Genomic DNA, 19499 nt, shown 5'->3' on the forward strand with positions numbered 1-19499 from the left:
GTCCTCTGGGTGAGGACGGGGTGCCACCCACCCGCTGAGAGGCAGATGGTGCCAGGTCACGGCCATGGGTATCTGTCTCCTGGCTCTGCAGAGAGCAGTCACAGGGCCACTCCCTCCCCATGTTACTTTTTTGCTGTTCTCATATTTTGGCCAGTCTCCAAGCATCTTCAGCTAATTGTCAGCGCGTTTTATTTCCTGACCTCTTTGCTGTCAAATGAGCCAGGATGGAGTTAGCGGAGCTGTCTGGCCTCTGGCAGCGGCCCATGGATGCTGGGTCCTGGTCTCCAGGAACTGGAACGAGCCAGGAAAGGGCAGACCCTGGGGGACTGAGACCCTCTGATAGAACGGGCACCAGTTGCCTGGCCTCCTGATACCAGGACTCAGCATCCTCAGACCACAAAAACCCTGGGTTTTGGTTGTTTCCAATCATTCAGCTGGGGTCCTGGAACAAGAAGACGGTGACTTCTGAGCAGGACTGTGGTTCTTGGTTTGGGTTTTGATTGAACTACCATGGGGACAGAATCTTGGGGTCAGGTGGAGCAGAAACTGCCATTTTCCCCAGTGACAGCGTGTCACTGCCAGTCACCACCACCTTGGCCCACAGGCCGCCCCCTCTGCCTCAACCACCAACCCTGATTCCTTGTTCCTGGGGCAGCCTCCCATGCAGCAGGCACAGGCTCTCATCTTCACCTCCTGGGCACTGACAGGAGCCAGCTTCGTCTCACTGTAAGGCAACTCAGAGCTGAGGACCTGCCCAGGCCAGGAGCCATCTCCCTCCCTGAGAGGGCCCCAGCCCTCCCCATCCACCCTAAGTCTCAGCCCAGAAGAAGGCACATGGAAGGAAGGCAAGGGCCTCCCCGTGGAGCTGGGCACATGGTCCCCATGAGGAACCAGGACCCTGGAAAAGAAGGAGTGCGAGGCTGGCCTGGCAGGGGCTACTCGGGGCCCACAAGGGGCCTTAGGCCGCACAATGGGAATGCCCCTTCTGGGCTGGAGGCAGCACCCTCTGTGGGAGCTGAGAAAGTTCAGTCCTGAGACAGGATGGGTGCTGCCTAGGGTGGGTGGCAGAGCCCTGACTGACAGCAGTGCCTTGGGAGTGACCACATCAACCACCAGAGTCCAGGGAGCCTGGCCTGAGAGCTGCCCAGTGCCCAGAGGATGGACCTGGAGCCTGTCCCACCCGACACTCCCCATGGGCCTTGCAGGGTCTGACCTCCTGGCATGCACCTTTCTCTCCCTGCACCCTGGCTGCTGACTCTGCCTGTTCTCTGTCTTCCTCTATCCTGCCCAGCCCAGAGACCGTGACTCTGTCTCCAGCCACCCTGGTCTTCCTGTGACCCTCTTCCTGTCAGCGCCTAGGCATGAGACCCCCAGGTGTCTCACTGGGCTGCCCAGAATGCTGGGGAGAAGCCTGGGTTGATAAGGGTGACCAAGGGCCCAGCCAACAGTGGGGATGGCCCACCACCCTGCCTCCAGCCAAAGCTGGCTCTCAGGGCAGTCAGCCTTCATCCCTCAGCCTCCTCCCAGCCACTGCAGCAGCCAGAACATGGGGTGCCTGGCTGTCCTACCTGCACTGACTTGGCCCCGCTGTCCACCCTGCGCGATGCTGACTGAGCCAGGGGGAACCAGTCTCTGGACAGCTATGCAGAGCCTTGGGGACTGACCAAATCCCCCCACTGAGGGGTCCCAGGTGTGCCACTGTTCCCTGCCCACTCCATCTGTCGTCCTCCCAAGGCTGTCAGCTCCACCCTGGGCTGGCTTGGTTCAGGTGCATCCCAGAAGTGGCAGGTCTCATGGGCTCACCCCGCCCCCTGCCCAAGGCTCCTCCCTCTCTCCATCCTGTGAGTCCTAAGGGGCTGGCTGCAGGCTGGGCTCCCCTTACCAGGCCCAGATCCCAGCTGCATGCTCTGTTGTCCCCTGGCCTCACTGTGAGATGCCCAGGCCAGGCCTTACTTTTCTTCTCCTCCAGCCTCCCAGGGTCACAGCCATTGATGTCCCCATGCCCCTCCCTATAGGATGCCTCAGCTGGGCCCCCTGAGCCCTCAGAGACCTGCTACACAATGGCCCACAGGCCTGGCCAGGTGCCCCCTACCCAGTGGCCACCACCCCCAGGTCTCACCAGGGCAGCTCCCAAGGGGACAGGGCCAGACCCATGGGCTGCCCCCTCTTCACCTGCTGATGTGGAGACCTAAGTGCTGAGAGCCCAGGGGTCAGACCCAGCCCCCTCTCTGTCCCACCCACTCTCCTGAGCTCCCTAGATGGGCCTCGAGGCTCTGCCCTAATCCTGATCATGGGCTGGACCTGCAGGAGAGGCAGGGAGGAGTTCTGACCCTGGAGAGGAGGTTGGCCTGAGCTGGGGAGACATGTACTGCCTCAGAGAGATCTTTCTAAAAACAAAACCTGTCCCTGAGGTGAGACCGATGTGTCAGGGGACAGAGGACTCACCACACAATCCCAAGGCAATCGGTGAATTTCCAGATGTCAACATGTTCGTGCTCCATGTCCACTGCTGCCCCAGCTTGGTGTCCCTGTGACCCAGAGGGGGCCAGGGAGAGCGGGGCAAGGTGAGGCACTTGGGGTCCCGAGGGCATGGACAGCCTGTCCCGGCCCTATGAGCTTAGGGAGCCCAGGAGCCTTTGACCAGGCACAGTGATGGAGGTGAGGCCCCACCTACCTCAAGGGATCAGCCCCATCTGTACCTGCTCATACTTCTCAATAATATCCCCTCACCCATGCACATGCAGGGTATCCATGACCTCATCCATCACCATCCCGCAAGACAAAGTCATCCAATGGTTTTGCTGTACCTGAGTGCTCCAGAAAACACCCAAACCAGTCCTGCCACACCCCTAGATGCCCTCTGGCCCGAGGAGCCCCATTCTACCACCCCTTCCAAGTAACAGGGGGCCAGACCCACTGACCCCACCCCTTCCCCAGTCTCTGGAGTCCTTGCATTCCACCTAGAGTGGGCTCCTTCCTGAGGACTTGAGCACAAGGCAATCTGGAAAGAGAGGCCTGTTGTCCTCAAATGCTCTCAAATGGACACACACCTGCCCGGGCAGGGCAAACGGTGTCCACCTGCCGAGCCCGAAGGGCTCACGATGAGCTGTTCCAGGCACCTGGAGGCAGATGGGGTCAGGACTGGACATCTGTATAGGATCAGTCTCCACAAAGATGCCCAGTTTTCTGTAGGAAGCAAGACATCTGGTGACTGCTCCGTTCTACTCCAATTCTCATGCACTCTGGCCAGGAGAGAGGCACTCCCCCAGGATCCCATGTGTCCAATGGGTCCCACAGGGACCATCAGTGACCACACCTGAAGTCTGAGTTGGTGAGACCTCCTCCCAGCTTAAGGCACAGAATTGGACTGAGAACCCCCGCCTCCCCACCACCCACAGGGCCTCCATTTTAGTGCCTCTTCCAGGGCCAGGCTCTGCCGCACTGAAGTCCGGAACCCCAGGGAGATTTGGAATCCAGGGCAGGGAGGCTGCAGAGGTCAGGGCTTGAGTCCAGCACAGCACAGGGCAGGGCTGAGAGCACATCCCAGGCTCACATCTGGGTCCCTGGGCCAGTATCAGCTCCTCCGACCCTAGAGAGCTCACTTGTCAAATGGGTACATTTGGGGACAACACCCACCCCACAGAGTTGCTGTGAGGATGCAGGAAACAACCATCTACACAGTCATCTGGTGAATGCCCAGGGATTACCCTCCTCGGCACCTGCCCAGAGGCCAGCACTGCCCACCAGGTAGTGACTGTCCCAGGTCAGCAGGGAGGGAACACAGCAGGTCACACTCACCTGAGTCTGCTGATCCAGCTGTACCTCTCACTTAGGAAAGCCTCCTCTGCGCAGAACCAGACACCACTGTGTGTCTTGTCTCCAAGAGCTCCAGACACAGAGAGGGCAGGCGGGTAGGTGGGAGGGTACTCAGCAACAGTGACATTGTGAGATCATGGCACCCATTACAGTGGGCCCCTGCCTGGGTCAGCAGGGCCCAGAGTCAGCGTCCTCCCTTCCCTGAAGTTTTAACATGCATGTGTGCGGTGTGTTTGTGCAGGTGAGCGTGCACATGTATGTGAGTGCACTAATGTGTGGATGCATGTGTCACTGCTCTGGCCAGGCCTGGCTGCCCAACTCACATGTGCACCCAAGTCCTTGTCACTGTCACCACCCCAAGACCCGTAGCTAGCATCAGAACATCTATGTATGCTCCCCAATCTCAGACCTTCCCATCTGGGGCAGTCCTGGGGATGCAGATGGGGGATGGGTGGCTGATAGTTGAGGGCAGAGGGCGTGCCCCTTCCTTAGCAGGGGACTCAGCTAGGGTGTAATGTGCTAGGTCTGTGTGACAGGGCCAGATTCCATACACCTCCTCACCTCCTCCTCCCAGTGTGACCCTCTAGGGTCCCATGACTCCTCCCTGCTATGGATGGAGGAAAGTGATTGATCTGCCGGAGACATGAAACCACATGATCCTTCCTTCCACAATAAACTGGAGGGTCAAAACAGGCAAGAGTAGGTCTAGGTCTTCTACAAGCCATACCTGAAAGGTTTCCAATAACAGTTGATTTGGTGGTGGTAACTCAATCACACAAACAACCACAACAAAAGACACAACTATCAGAGATTTTCAGATAGCCTCAAAAACACCATCTAACATTAGGGAGTTCAAAAAGGCGTGAAGTTTCAAAAAGTCGAGCTTTATTTACATATCATTTGCATAAACTGGTAATTTAACAGTATTAATAAATCCTAAGGCAGAAGACAGATTAGAGACCCCAGGGCACAAGTGCTGAGTTTGGAAGATTTGTTGCTGTACCCTTTGAAGCCCCCGCCTGGTCCCCAAACCCCTTGCCTGCCTGTTAAGAAGAGCCCGTACCAGGAAGCAAATCAGGGGCAAATAGCCCAGAAGCCCAGTAGCGGACAGACCTCCATGCCTGGAGGAGGAGGCCACCTCTGGGAGCAGGAGGAGCTGCTGGAACCCTTCCTCACAGGCTCCTTTTCCTGCTCTCAACACCTCCAGCTTGCAGATAGACGGCCCCAGCACCGGCAGAATGAAAAGGTCCTGATGCAGCAGGGCTGTGGCTCTGGTAAATAAAAGAGGCCTCTCTTTAGTGAGGTAGAGGAGCTCAGACTGCACACCCTGGTCTCCGACACCAAGGCTCACTCCATGCCCAGGACTAAGGGCAGCATGGGAGCTGCTGGCTGGGGCCATGCTCGCAACCTCCTCTCTGCCACTTCTATCTCCAACGATGCTCTCAGCTCCAGGGCTGAGGCCAGTGGCTACGGCAGGTGGCATGAGGTCTGGCAGCTCCTCACTTTGCTGGTCTTTGGCTGTATCAGTGCAGGGCCCGGAGAGCTCTGGAGCTACCTCTAGCTGCAGCACTACCTCTGGATGGGGCCTTCCCCATGCTGTGGGCTCTGGCTCCATAGCGGGCACTGGAAGTTCCTCTCTTTCTGCACGTGCGGCAAGAGCTGAAAAAGGAGAAAGGGGAGAAAGGGTCACTGCAGGTTTTCTGTGTCTGAGCCCCAGAGTTCAATCTCTGCTGACCAGACCCCCACTGACCAGACCCCTGAGCAGTGGTGCTCAGAGTCCCCTACCAATGGCCCTTCTCAGTCCACAGACCTCTCCCTCCCCTCATCAGCACTCACAGGTGACTGAGAGTCTTCTCAGGACTGGACCCCAACTCCAGGACACAGGGAGGGGCAGTGGGTCCCAGGGTCCGGGTGCCGAGCTTCACACTTGCGCCACAAGGTCCTCTGGGCCATCTCAAAGGGGGCAGTGATGTGGCCTCGCACACCTGGACACACTGTCTGGGCCTATTCCTGAGCCACATAGCCAGAGGAACAGGAAGATGTTTGTCAACCCAGGCACCCCACTTTGCTGGGTCTCCCAGGGTCCTTCCCATGGAGGCCAGATCCAGAGACACAGCACAAAGGCCGCAGGGTGACCGGCCCAGAACCCTTGAGACTAGGCCGGGGATGACAGGAGGACTGTCCCCAGACAACCAGAAGACACTTTGCTAGTTTCTTTGTACTTCATTTCTCACCTGCTACCCTTCCCCCACCAGAAATCCCCTTCATGCAGAGTCAATGAGTAGAGGAAGACGGTCACAGAATCCATGGAAAGAAAGAAAACAAAAGATGGGTGGGGAGAAGAGTTGGGAGTGTAACATTGTAAGGGTCCTACACTATGCGTATTATTTGAGGGTTGGCTGTGATTAATTAAAGGTGTATCTTGTAGACAACCATTACACACACTATAAATAAATTATATATAAATATATGTAATATATATAAATATAAAGTACAAAGGCAGACTCATGGTGTCGTCAGAATTCAGAACACTGGTCGCGGGGCTGGGGGTGCTGGGAGGGGCTGGGCATGGTTGGCTTTCTGATCCGGGGGCTGGTGTGTTCCATCTGTGCATGTCTTTCGAGCTGCACACTTTCTTAATAAATTTTCATAAGTTTAACAAAAAATAAAACAAGGATGCGAAGCCTGCTTGGGTTATTAAGCCTCAGGAAAATATCCAGCCATGAGCCCTGGCCCAGATGCTTCTAGAAGCCTGGAGGGAACTGAGAACTTTCCAAGTAGAGGTGGCAGAGGCAAGGCCCTGATGTCGGAGTGCACTGCTGCTCGTCCCTAGCTGTGAAGGAGGTATCCTGGTCGGAATTAGTGCTGGGTGCACTGCAGGGCTCGGAAGTCCATGTCCACATTGTAATTCAGTGCAGCGAAAGCCAATCTCACTCCCTCCGCAGAGTGTTCAGCCTGCCAGTGGGTGGCCAGCTGGTCCTCCTGGGATATGGCATGGACCCAGCAGCTCAGTTTGAAATCATAATGTGGGAACCAAGGGCCCCCTACATGCAGGTACGTCGGGAGACAGGGCATGGACTTCCACCGCAGGAATCTCCAGGAACCCTGAGGTCCTCCCTGAGCCAGGGCCGGACTGGGCACACCCTCAGTGCCCACAGGGTAGGTGTCTTCCTGGACAGCCCCATCAGGACAGGGTATGGAAGAACTAGGTGCCCTTGGCGGGGAAGCTGACCGAATGGGCTGCTGGAACTGGGCTGGTGGGCCTGGAGGGGCCTGCCTGTCCCCCTTGCAGAGGGTCTTCCCGCCACGTGAAGCCGGCACAGGCCTGGGTGCCGAGGACCCTTGCTCGGCTTTGGCTGAAAGGAAAACAGACGTGGTCAGCGTCTCCAGGGAGCCCATGCAGGCCTTTCCGGGCTGGGCCCCCCTGCCTGCGTCTCTGTAGTCCTCGGGGTCTCTGTGTGGCCCCCGTGGCCTGACACTGAAGACAAGCCTGTAGTCTGCTGATACCAGAGGGAGGGGTGTGTGCTCCCTGGCGTGGGGAAGCTGTCGTGGCATGGCGGGTGGCTCCTGGGACTGCCCCCAGGGTTGGGACTGGCTGTGGGTTTCCTGCCACACACATTTGTCCCAGGGCTGTTGGGCCTGGGATACGGCCCTCAGTCAGAACTCAGGTGGGAGGGTCCTTGGATGTCACCCAGCCCCTTGCCACCTCACATGGGGACCCATCTCTGCAGTGGGTTTTTGGGCCCGGACGTGGGTCACCCTCTGCCCTCCTGGGCTGCTCAGTCCATGCCAGGACTGACTGTTCCCACATCGGACTGAATTCTTGGCTCTGGCTCTGGGCCCGGGGTCCCGCCTGTGCCCTCTCCCTGAATGCTCTGGGGGTCAGGGACCCCCAATTCCCTTGTCTCCCTGGCTCAAGGCTTGTTGTCCTGGCAACCTTGGAGGAGCGTGCAGGAGTGAGGGGCCTCTGCTACTCTCTGAGGCTGTGGGTGCTTGCAGGGAGAGGCGGGGTCTCCCACAAATGGGTCTGGCTCCTCTAGTAACTTTGAGGGCCCTGTGAGGGGGAGAGCGAGACACTGTGGAAAGTGGGGGGGGGCTTGAGGGAGGGTCTTGCTCACATCCCCCTCCTGCGTGCACAACACGTCCAGTACACAGGCACTGAGCGCCTGCCCTGAGGACCGGTGGGCCTCCTGTACTTTCTTAGAGTCCAGGAGGAAGAGGAGGAAGAAAAGGTGAAGAGGAAGGCCCAGGTAGTAGGATTGCAGGTCCCGGGCACTCCCCCACTGTTGACTGCCCCAGAGGGTGACATGGGAGGGGACACGGCACTGGAGCCCACCTGGGGGTGGCAGGTCCGCTTGCTTCCTCCCTCGTTTGTTCACAGAGGCCCTGAGGTGCTTGAGCACCGTGTCATCATCCCTGGCCCAGTGATGGCAGAAGTGGCTCGCGATGCATGCGCACAGGCCGGAACTGGTCTCCTTGAGGCGCTCTAGGGACAGGGTGGACATCAGGCCAGGAGAGTTCCCTGGGAGGGGGCCAGCCCGTACCCCATGGCCACTTCAGCCTCTCACTGGGTGGTGCTGGATCCTTTTGTGGCCACCCCAGGGGTCCAGATGTGCACAGGAGGCTGTGACTGGGGGGCGACCTGGACAGGGAAGTGCCCGCCACACTCCTGACTTTCATCTGGGTCATGTGGGGGATGGGCTCGCTGTCACAGTGCCCTTCCCGGCCCACCTGGCCAGACCTCCCTCTGAGCCAGAACAGGGGATCGTGAGGACAGTGTGAGGAAGCTGCCCTCGGGCCAGTCGGGGTCTGACCCCGGGGCTCCCCAGGCCCCATTAGGCACACGTAGACTTACTCTGCCACACCTCGAACGCAATGGTGGTCATGGGCATCCGTGCTTGTTTTCCTTGTAGCAGGTAAACGTCCCACAGGCGCAGGGTCAGCCCGAGAGAGATCTGTGGAGACAGCAGGCGTGGGAGAACCTGGCCCTTCCAGGTTGGGGCTGGTGGCTCGAGCTGTGCCCATTGGGGTTTCAGTCCCCAGAGTCAGTGGCCTTCCCCATGAGTGTCGCCTGGGCCCTCCAGGACGCTGGGTCAGGCAAGGTCTTGCAGCTCCTCATGGGGGACACTCATATGAGTGGAGATGTGGCTCCTGGAGAGAGGGGCTTGCCCAGCGCTTGAGGCTTCCCTGAGCCCTCTCAAGTCGGGTCCTGGCCCAGTCTGCCCATGAGGCTGGGCCTGAGCCCCAGCCATTGCCCTGGGATGACCCCTCTTGGGCAGAGGGTTTTGCTTGCGTGTCCTTCGGGGACCCGCCTGAGCCTCCTGTGGGCTGGGGGTGAACCAGACTGCCGGACTGAGGAAGCAGGGCACTGCAGGGCAACGAGGGTCCCTGAGCCAGGGTCTCCCTATGCCACCTTACCTTCATTAAAGTCCGGAGAAGCCAGCCTAACGAGAGACACTGCCCGCATAGACCAGCGTCTATGTCCTGGTCCTGATGGGAGCAACAGAAGTGCTGCCCTAAAAACCTCCCTCCTCCAGGGCCTCTGAAGAACCTATGCCTAGTGCAGAACACTGGGCAGTGTCCAGGGCTCCCCGCGACACCGTCCGCTTCCCACACTCTCGGTGGACACACTGCCCTTTGCCCTGCTCTGCGGGAGCTGGGGCCCCATCCCTGTGCCTCTGTCTCCTCCAGGGCAGGAAAGGAAACCAACTCCCAGCCCATGGAGAACCCGGCATCTCAGGTCAGGCCCTGGCTGGGACTCAGCCAGTCACCAGCCCCACGAGGGGCTCCAGCCCCCCTGCTCCTCCAGCCCCACGGGATGCAGGGCCTCTGGGGAAGAGCCGAAGGGACCATAAACTCACCAGATGCCACATGGTCTTGGGTTGTGACGTGGGTACCACATGCTCCTGATGGTCTTGGAGCCCCTGGACTGTCCCGCCATTTGGGCTGTGGAATCCTGAGAGGCCCCCAGCCCATCAGGAAATCAGAGCCCTCCCCCAAGATGTGGAGCCATCAGCTGCAAGAGCTGGGCAGCTTGAGAGGCCCCCAAACCCGAAGGCCTCCCACCCTCCCATCTGGTGACCCCACCTTGCGGCCTTTACCCTGGGGAGGTGGGGCGGGAACATCCCCTAGAGCCTGGCTGGAGGTTCCCCTGGAGGCCTCCTGGGCCAGGGTGCAGAAGGGGCAAGCCTGACTTTGAGGCCACAACAGGGCGGCCAGAACAGTGTGGGTACTGGGCTTCCTGGTCATCTCCTGGAAGTGGGGTCGGGCCAGGGGACACGGGATGGGGAGATGCTGCCACCTGGGCTTGGTCGGCCCATTCGTGCGCACCAAGGGCAGCGGGAGCCCCGGTAGCTGGAGGGCAGGAGGACTCTCAGGGAGGGGAGAGTCAGCTGCACAGAATCAGAGCCGGAGGGCGTGGCTCCGGGACACAGAGGGTGGCCACGGGGAGGATGAGATGCCCTCTGCTGATGGGGTTGAAAGGTGTCTGACTTGGGCTGTGGGGGGCCAGCTGCGGACTCCTGTGAGACCCTCAAGCAGAGACGTCCTAAAGGCTCCCAACGAGCCGGCGACACAAGGAGGGTGCCTTGGCTGAATGCCGAGATCACCTGGCCACGGTGGCCGTCCCCGGGTCTGGCTGCGTGAGGCCCCAGGGGCAGCTGTTCACCTACCCTGCAGGGAGTGCCTCTCACTGGCCAGCAGCTGCACCAGTGCCCAGAATGCGTCCTCCTCAGGCAGATACAGGAGGAACAAGGCGGCGACGTGGCTCAGGTTCCTGCGGTAGCCCACCTCCTGCAAGAGCCAGAGTCACCATGGAAAGACATCAGCTGGGAGGGCTGAGGTCACCTGGGAGGACTCATGTCATTGGAGAGGGCAGAGGTGACTGGACAGGCTTCCTCTGAAGAAGAGGCTTCCTCAGGATGCAAATTCATTTCATGACAAGAGCCAAGTCCATCAGGCACTTCAGCACCTTGTCCAAAATGTCTCCTGAGACCACCATCCTGCGTGTGACGCTGCCAAGCTCCCAGGCTTTGGGGCAGCCCCAGGAGGAGGGCGTCATTTCTTGTTCTGAGAAGTGGTGGTCAGGCCCAGGTGACACCAGGAGTCCAGGCCCCAACTCCTTTGTGTCTCAGCTTGACCCCTTGACACCACCCCTTTGCTTGGAGGTTTATGCCAGCGGGGAGCTGGAATCCTACCTCCTATAACCTGGTGGGTCACAAATACCAACTTTAAAATAAGCAACGACACCCCCACCAGACACCCACTCCTGTGAATATGGAAATACGGCCCGGGAACCTCACTGCCGGGAATAGTCACCGGGCTATACTCCGCATATGCCAGGAGTATGTAGAAGAGTTCCGCTGCCTAGGAAACAGAGAAAGGGGTCTATGGTTTGGTTTCTGCAGATGCTGTTAGTTTCACTTTGTCTACAAATCCTAACAACAAATCCCATTTCACGTTCAGATGATTCGCCAGAAAAGCAGTGAGCTCTTCAGGGCCTGAGACTGTTGAAGAAATGTTTCAGTAAAAGCCACATCTGTGACATGCAAATAGCCCAGTTGTACAGCGAGTTGACCGATCCTTTTCACTCTGAATGATTTTTTTTTTTCAGTTTGCACACACGCCAGTTCAGTCTCTGGGTGTACAGTTCCTCCACAGTTCCAAACCAATGTGCAGAGTCTCCCGGCCACCGCTCCAGCCCCTCCTGGAGTGACTCCTTCATCCTCCAAGTCTCCAGAGTGGCCCCTATGCACCTAGCCTCTCCCCGATTCGTCAGCCCCTGGCCACCCAGACTGCTTCTCAGTCCCTGTGGTTTGGCCTTTTCCAGAATGGCCTAGGAATGGGAATGCTACTGTGGTAGCTTATTGGGTCTGGCTTCTTTCCCTTAGCAAAATGCATCTAGGATCCACCCACGTCCGTGCGGGCATCACTGGCTCGTTCCCTTTTCTCGCTGGGTCTTCCGTTTGAAGGGAGGACCAGCCTTGCTCTCCCCATGCCCGTGTTGAAGGCCGTCCCCGAAGGCTCGGTGTGTGAGTGACGGTGAATCAAGCAGTGAACCTGGCATGCAGGTTTCATGTGGATGTCAGTTTCCAAATCAGTGGGTTCAATATCTGTGACACCTTGGGGACACGTGGCTCAAGTCCATTGAGCTTTGTGAGCCACTGCCCAACTGGCTGCCAACGTGGCTGTGCTGTGTCATGTTCCCAGCAGACCTGGATGAGAGTTTCCAGGACCCATAATTCTCCCAGCGTTTGGTGTTGTCAGTGTTGTCTGGGTAGGCTCATGGGCCCTCCATCCTGCCACCCTCCTGTAGGTCCTAGCACGGGTCCCCGTGGGTCAGGGAGAGCACCTTTCACCATTGTGCATGATTCTCTTTGCTGTCTTCTGTCTCCTCAGGATCCTCCTGGGCTCTGACCCCACATGATCCAGCCTGGCCCAGGGCTTGGAACCAGGGAGGTGCTCGATTCATGGTGCTGGCTGCTCCCTGGGCCAGGAGAGCTCTTGGTGGCTCTGTCATCCCTCCTGGGTGACCCTGGCTTCTGCTCCGGGGAAGTCCCCATCCCTCTCATTCACCCCATCTCCGCTGGGACCCTGTGGCTCCCGTAGGCTTACTTGGCTCCATATCGACGCCTGAAGAAGACATGGTTCTGGAGAGTCCTGCTAACATCCCGGTCGATCTGATGGATGTGTTCAGATGACCTCTTGCCCTTCTCCTTCATGAGCTGTAGGGCAGGGCCAAGAGGAGGAAGCAGCCTCAGAACACATGGAAGACTCCCTGCCCCAAATGGCAGTCAGCCCACAGTCAGCACTTCGGGAAGGAAGGAAAGAAGGAAGGTTTCCTTCTGCAGAAAGCTCCTTTTTGGCTTGTTATTGAAGCCAGGGAGGGTCACCAGCGCTGAGTTTGTCTGTGGTGACTATGCCACCGTCCATGCCCAGGATGTGCATCTGACCATCCTCCCCCATGCCCCCCAGGGTGGGTTTGATGTTCCCTCCAGCTGGAGACCTGGGCCCCTGACACGGCCTGTCCCGTTTGCTGTGCTCTGGCTGAGTGTACCTTGTATTTGCCGGGGTTTTTTGATTTGATTTCCTGAATGTTCAGGAGGACTGACCATGCCCGGCCCCGGGTGTTCCTGGGAATCCCCTTGTATGTGCGATCTACGAGCTGTGGGCAGAAAACAGTCTGGTGTTACGGGCCACGGGGTGACCCCAGTGAGGACCAGAGCCCGGGGATTCTGGGAATTGTCGGTTTTGGCCCCATGATTCCTCAGTAGAGGTGAGATCGAGCTGGGACAGGGTCTCCCTTCCCAGGACTGAAAGAGTGGATGGACACTCAGAGTCAAAACTCTGATCTGAACCTTTTTCTTCATTCGGGTCACCAGGACATCCCTAGCCTTCAGCTCCAGGTGGTCCCAGCCCTAGATTCAGATTCCCTCCCAGCAAGGTGACGCTTACACGAGTAGGCAGGCAATCTGGCGACCAGGCCTGCAGTCCTCTGGGCGAGGACAGTGTGCCACGTGCCCTCTGAGAGGCTGACGGTGCCAGGCCACAGCCATGGGTGCCTGTCCCCTGTCTCTGCAGAGAGTGCTTCTGGGGGCCTCTCCCTCCACACATTACCTTTTCGCTGTTCTTGTACGTCTCCCATTTGCCCAGCATCTCCAGCTACTTGCTGTTTCTCCTTGTCTCCCGCCGAATTCGCTGTCAAATGAGGAATGTTGGAGTTAGTGGAGCTGCTGGGCTTCCTAGAGCTGCCAGTGGATGCTGGGTCTTGGGCTCTGGATCCCTGGTGGGACCCAGCTGGAAGGAGCCAGGGAAGGGCAGACCCTAAGGGCTGACAGCCTTTGAGCAAATGAGCACCAAGTGGGCTGGCTTTGGGACCCTGGGATGTGCCATCCTCAGGCCACAGACACACCAGTCTTAGGTCCCAGCCTCTAGGTGGGGTCCCTACACAAGCGGGAAGCCACCCCCAAGCCAGGACTGTGGTTCTCACTTTGGAATTTTATCAAACTGCCAAAGTTAAATCAACCTGGGGTCAGGTCTCTGCTCCCCCTCCCAGTGACAGAGTGTTGTCCTCATCCGCCACCGCCCAGGCCAGCTGCTTCCTCTGCCTCAGTGCCCACCCGCCCAGTCCCTACGTCCCTGGACCAGCCCCTCCATGCATCAGGCTCTTATCTTTGCCTCCCGCGCAGTCGGAGGAGGCAGCTCCGTCTCACTGTAAGGCAACCCAGGCAGCGCTGAGGACCTGCACGGGGCCTGGAGCCGCCCAAGCCTGGGAGCCGACCCCCAGAAAGGACTGGCTCTGTCCCTACCCAGCTCAGGGCTCAGCCCAGGAGAAGGCACAGGGAAGGGAGGACAAGGGCCTTCCTGTGGGGCTGACTCCCAGGAGGGGCAGGACCTGGGAGAAGGAGTGCAGGGACAGCCTGGCCGGGGTTACCGGGGCCCCTGGCGTGGGGGGTGGTCAGGCTACACAATGGGGCTGCCCATCCTGGACTCGAGGTGGTGCTTTCTGCTAGAGCTGAGAAAGGGCAGCCCTGAGATGGGATGGGGGCCGCCCAGGGTGGGCGACCGGGCCCTGACAGGAATCCCTCAGGGATGGACCACATCACCCCGCCAGGGTCAAGGGAGGATGCCCTGAGACCTGCCCGGTGTACTCTGGGTGCACCAGGGGCCCATCCCACTTGACAGCCCCAAGGCTCTTGCAGGCTCTGACCTCCCAGCATCCACCTGCTTCTCCCTGCATCTGAGCCACACACCCTGCGTTTCAGAAGTGGCATGGCTCATCAGCTCCCTCCCACCCTACGTCCCCCGGGATCCGCTGTCTCTCCATCCTCTGATCCCTGAAGGATGGGCTCCAGGCTGGGCTCCTCTTTCCTGGCCCCAGATCCCTTCCCAGCACCAGACTCAGGGTCTTCAGTCCCAAGCCCTGCTGCCTCCCCGGCCTCACCCTGAGATGCCCAGAGCGGGGCCCTGCCCATCTTCTCCCCCATTCTCTTAGGGCCAAAGCCCCCACTGTCCCCACACCTTTCCTCCTTCCCCATGGGGACAGTGAGGGCCGTAACTCTAGGGAAATAGGGGAGGACAGGGGCAGGTGGGCTCTGAGAGACCTGCTGGACAACAGCCCCGAGGCTGGGCCAGGTGTCTCCTCACCCTGTGGCCACAACCCTTGGATCTCACTGGGGTTATCTCCTGGTAGACAGGGCCAGACCCTCAGGCTGCCCCGCTCCTCTTGTGCTGACTTGCCGACAGAACTGCTGAGAGCCCAGGGGCCTGACCTAGCCCAGTCTCCATTCCCACCGGCTCCCTAGATGGGCCTTGCACCTCTGGCCTAACAACAACCTCGGGTTGGACCTGCAGGGGAGCCAGGGGGGAGTTCTGACCCTGGAAAGGAGGTTGACCCGAGCTGGAGAGACATGTCCTGTGTCACAAAGGCCTTTCTAAAAGCAAACCCATCCCTGAGCTGAGACAGATGTTTTAGGGGTGAGGGGAGCACAGAGGACTCACTGAACAATCCCAAAGTCGTCGATGTTGCCGTAGATCCCAACAAGCACAGGCCCCTTGTCCTCTGGCAGCCCAGCTCGGTGCCCCTGTAACCCAGAAGGAGCCTTGGTGAGGGGTCCAAGGTAAAGGGTGCAAGGGCCTGGGGGTATTGGCCACCCGTCCCTGCTCTGTGCTCCTAGGGAACCCAGGACCCTTTGACCAGGGCGCACTGGAAGAGGCCTCCCTCCAAGAAGCAGACCTAACTGTACCTTTGCATATTTTCTGATGATGTCCTCTCGCACCTGCCCCCGCCAACTCTCCGCATCCTCCACGTCCATCCTGTGAGACAAAATCGTCTAAAGGTTACACTGTACCCAACAGCTTCGGAGAACACCTGAAGCGCTCCCGCCGGGCTCCCAGATGCTGGTTGGTTGTGTAACCTTCATTCCACCACTGCACTCTGGTAAAAAGGGGCCAAACCCCGTGGCCCACACCTCCATGGGTCTCTGCAGTCTGAAGCCACAAGCAGGGGTGAGCATCTTCCCAAGGACTCGAGAAGAGTGGGACCTGGACAGAGAGTCCCATTTTCCCCTTATGCCATGAAACGGGCACATACCTTCCCCGGCAGGTTGAATGGTGCCCACCTGCCAAGGGTGAAGGGCCTGTGATGGGCTACTCTGGGGTTGTGGATGCGAACTGGGGTCAGGCACCAGAGGTCTCTGTACGATCAGCCTCCTGGGATACTCAGGGCCACAGAGATACCCAGTTTCCTATGGGGAACAAGATCTCTCCTGACTGCTCCGTTCTACCTCGCTCATCACTTGGGCTACTGTGGCCCTTCGGTCTAACCAGTGGAGCTGCTTTAGGAATAACGCCATTTGAGCAGGAGTGTGTTTGGTTTTGGGGATGAGGGATGAAAATGATCTACTGTCTCCAAAGCAGCCACTGCACTCATGGAAACCACATCTCTCAGGGAGGGACTGTGGACTCCACCATTCTGAGCTGTCCCTATAGGAGGGGCTTCATTTTCCTGGGTCACTGATGAAAAACAGTGGGTCCTTGTTCCTGGAGAACATCTAGATGGACCGTCCCTCCTGAGAATACTCAGGGCAAAAGGAAAGCGAGGCCAGACAGAATAAGAAATACTTGGGGAGAAGCCCAGTGCCTGGACCCCTTCGAACACAAGGGAAGATAGTCTCCCCTCAGCCCGCCCTCCAGGGCTCCTTCACTTTCCACAACTGCCCAAGGGCAGAAGGCTCCCCACGCCACTCCCAGACAAGGGACCGTGTGTGTCCAGTGGGTCCCACAGTGACCATCAGGACCCAGCTCAGGCCCCAGGTGTGTTCTGAGGACCCTTCCCTCCTCCTCACCCACAGTGGATCCATCCCAGTGTCTCTGCCAGGGCCAGGCTCTGCCCCATCGGGATCAGAAATCTGGGCAGATTTGGGATCTCGAGCAGGGAGGTCACAGGGTTGAGGCCTGCAGTCTAGCACAGCACACAGCAGGGCTGAGAGCAAAACCCAGGGTCATGTCTGGATTTTCGGGCCGGTTATCGTCTCTCTGACCCCAGACGTCTCACCTGTCGAATGGGTACATTCGGGAACAGCACCCACTCTATGAAGCCACCGTGAGGACGAAAGAGAAAATCATCTACACAGGCAGTGTAGAAGGGGTTCCTTTGAGTGCTCAGGGATGACCCTCCTCCTCAGTAGCTGCCCAGAGGCCAACACCACCCGTACCATAGCCACTGTCCCCAAGTCAGCCTGGAGGGAAGAGAGCAGGTCACACTCACCTGATTCTGATCAGCTGGCCTGGGTTATGGATGCCTCTCAGGGAGAAAACCAGAAAACTGCTGCTCACAAACACCACTGCCTGTGAGTAACTGCCGTAGAACACAGAGGCAGGCCGGACAGCGGATAGGTGCTAAGCACCAGGGGCATTCTGAGGTCATGGCACGCATCACAATGGGGCATTGCCCGGGTCAGCAGGGCCCAGAGTCAGGGTCCTCCGCTGCCTGAGGCGTCAACATGCCTGCCTGCAATGTGTTTGTGCACGTGCGTGCACACGCCTACGTGGGTAAACACGTCTGTGCACGTGTGTGTTGCTTCTCTGGCCAGGCCCGGCTGCCCCACTCATGTGCGCACCCAGTTGCTCATCACTGTCACCCCCGAGGCCCAGAGCCGGCATCAGAGCATCCATGGGTGCTCCCTAACCTCAGCCCTCCCCACCCAGGGTGGTCCTGGGATACACATAGAGGTGGAGGGAAGTGACTGCTGCTGTTGGATCTCAGAATACAAATGCTAATACTATTACCTAATGGTCTTTTTAGCGTCTCTAATGGTATCGCTTTTTCATTTCTGACATTTTAACTGCATATTTCTCTCCATGACCCTTGCCTATTCTAGCTAGAGGATCCTGTGGGGAAAGTGCCAGGCACACAGTAGGGGCTCACTCTTCTAGACATGTTATCTAAAACCTGGCTCATCTGTCCTTCCACCCAGGGCCTAGGGGATGCCAAATTCCAGGGGCCAGAAAGAGCTTGGGATAAAATGAATCTTCAAGGGGAGGGCTTTGACCTGGGCTGAGTCTGCCTGTGCCATCCAACTGGAGTCTCAAGTCCTGAGGCAGGACGTCCAGATGCGCCAGTGCAGGGCCCTCCTGATCAACACCTGCTCCCCTGTACTCATTAGCAACCTCACCCGCCCTACTCTCAAAGCACGCTTGGCTCTCGTAACCAGGAGCTCTGCATCTGTAGATTCAGCAACAGCAGATGGAAAATATTCAGAAAATAAATTGGATGGTTATGTTTCTATCGACCATGTGCAGACTTTGTTCTTGTCATCATTCCCTAAAGAATACAGTATCACAACCATTTTTGTAGCATCTGCATTGTATTACATATCATAAATAATCCAGTAATGGTCTAATGTATACGGGAGGATGTGCATAGCTTATACGTAAGTACTACGCCATGTTATATCAGAGACTTGAGCATCCATGGATTTTGGCATTCCCGGGGACCCTAGAACTAATTCTCCGTGGATACCAAGGGATGACTGTATATACTCACTCAGGAAGGCTTCTCATTGGAGGAAGGGCCCGGTTCAGGACAGACACGGACATCATCCCTGGACTACTGTCCATCCATCCACTCATCCATTGGCACCACCCTCTAGGACTGTCCCAATGACAGCCCTAGCAAGTGGAGACAAGAAAAAAGACTGGCTCAAAAGGTACAGCTTTTTGAGGTCTTGGAAGATGTTGCACCAGTATGAGAATAGTGGGCCAGTTTTCTCCAGGATCCAGAAAGCATATGAGGCAGGCTCAGGGAGAGGAAAGGAGCCCGGCCTTTCCAGCAGCCAACAGGCCTGCGGTAGGATGGGGCTGGGGCTGGGGCTGGCCCTGTTTATCACTTGGGCCTCATGAGGGGAAAAGAAAGAACAGGGGGCAGAGGAGGAGCATGGGGGCAGCTGGTTGCCTAAGGAGAAGGGTCTCAGGGAAGGGGTATTCGTTTGTTTTCACACTGCTATAAAGAAATACTCGAGACTAGGTAATTGATAAAAGAAAGAGGTTTAATTGACTCCCAGTTCAGGGAACTTACAATCATGGCAGAAGGCGAAGGGGAAGCAGGCACCTTCTCCACAAGGCGACAGGAGGGAGTGAGTGGAGAACCAGGAAGTGCCACACTTTCAAACCATCAGCTCTCCTGAGAACTTCCTCACTATCGGGGAGCAGCAGGGGGGAAACTGTCCCCAGATCCCATCCCCTCCCACCAGGTTCCTCCCTTGACAGAGGAGGATTACAATTCCAGATGAGATTTGGGTGGGGACACAGAGCCCAACCTGTGAGGGTCTCAGTGTATCTTGCAGCTCCCCTGGGGCTGAGGCTGAGTACAGACCTGTCGGCCTTGCCCTATAGCACGCGAGGGCTCTGACAGTGCGCCCCCATCTGCTGCTTCCTGGGGATGGTGGTGACTTCCTCCAGAGAAGGGTGGATTTGCTCTCCTCCTGCCCCTGCAGGGCTTTGTGGAGCCCTGGCCAAGTTCTCCCAGGGTAAGGGGAGGAAACAGGGCTCTTTGCCCTTCTTGCTACTTGAGTGACAACCCTGGGGTCATCCCTAGGCCCTGTCACTGCCCCTGCTTTTAAACTGAGAACATTTTGGCAAATCTTCCTGGTAGAGGCTGGGGGCTCATCCCTGCTATCTGTTCT

General features: G+C 57.9%; 1 protein-coding gene and 1 pseudogene across 1 annotated transcript; both read right to left on the bottom strand.

Moving 5' to 3' along the window:
• Positions 1-230: 230 nt before the first annotated feature.
• On the bottom strand, positions 231-6153 carry EVPLL (envoplakin like). The gene is made up of 5 exons (XM_058445345.1): positions 6051-6153; positions 4788-5475; positions 3051-3186; positions 2446-2528; positions 231-291 (listed from the first exon to the last, which is right to left on the bottom strand). The coding sequence occupies exons 1-5, from the start codon at positions 6082-6084 to the stop codon at positions 231-233; spliced, it is 1002 nt and encodes a 333-aa protein (XP_058301328.1). The 5' UTR covers positions 6085-6153.
• A 114-nt stretch (positions 6154-6267) lies between these two features.
• Positions 6268-17244, bottom strand: LOC116474416 (TBC1 domain family member 3G-like; annotated as a pseudogene).
• Positions 17245-19499: the final 2255 nt, after the last annotated feature.

Source organism: Hylobates moloch, unplaced genomic scaffold, assembly GCF_009828535.3.
Source record: "Hylobates moloch isolate HMO894 unplaced genomic scaffold, HMol_V3 SCAFFOLD_10, whole genome shotgun sequence".
Lineage (NCBI taxonomy): Eukaryota > Metazoa > Chordata > Mammalia > Primates > Hylobatidae > Hylobates > Hylobates moloch.

Bases quoted from the DNA above. Each gene is read 5' to 3' on its own strand.
- EVPLL (XM_058445345.1), bottom strand. From the start codon at position 6,084: ATGAAGGGGATTTCTGGTGGGGGAAGGGTAGCAG. The intron at 3,187-4,787 runs GTGCCCTGGGGT...TGCTTCCTACAG, and splicing joins ATCTTCCAAACTCAGCACTT to AAAACTGGGCATCTTTGTGG. The intron at 2,529-3,050 runs GTGTGTGTCCAT...TCTGGGTCACAG, and splicing joins CGTTTGCCCTGCCCGGGCAG to GGACACCAAGCTGGGGCAGC.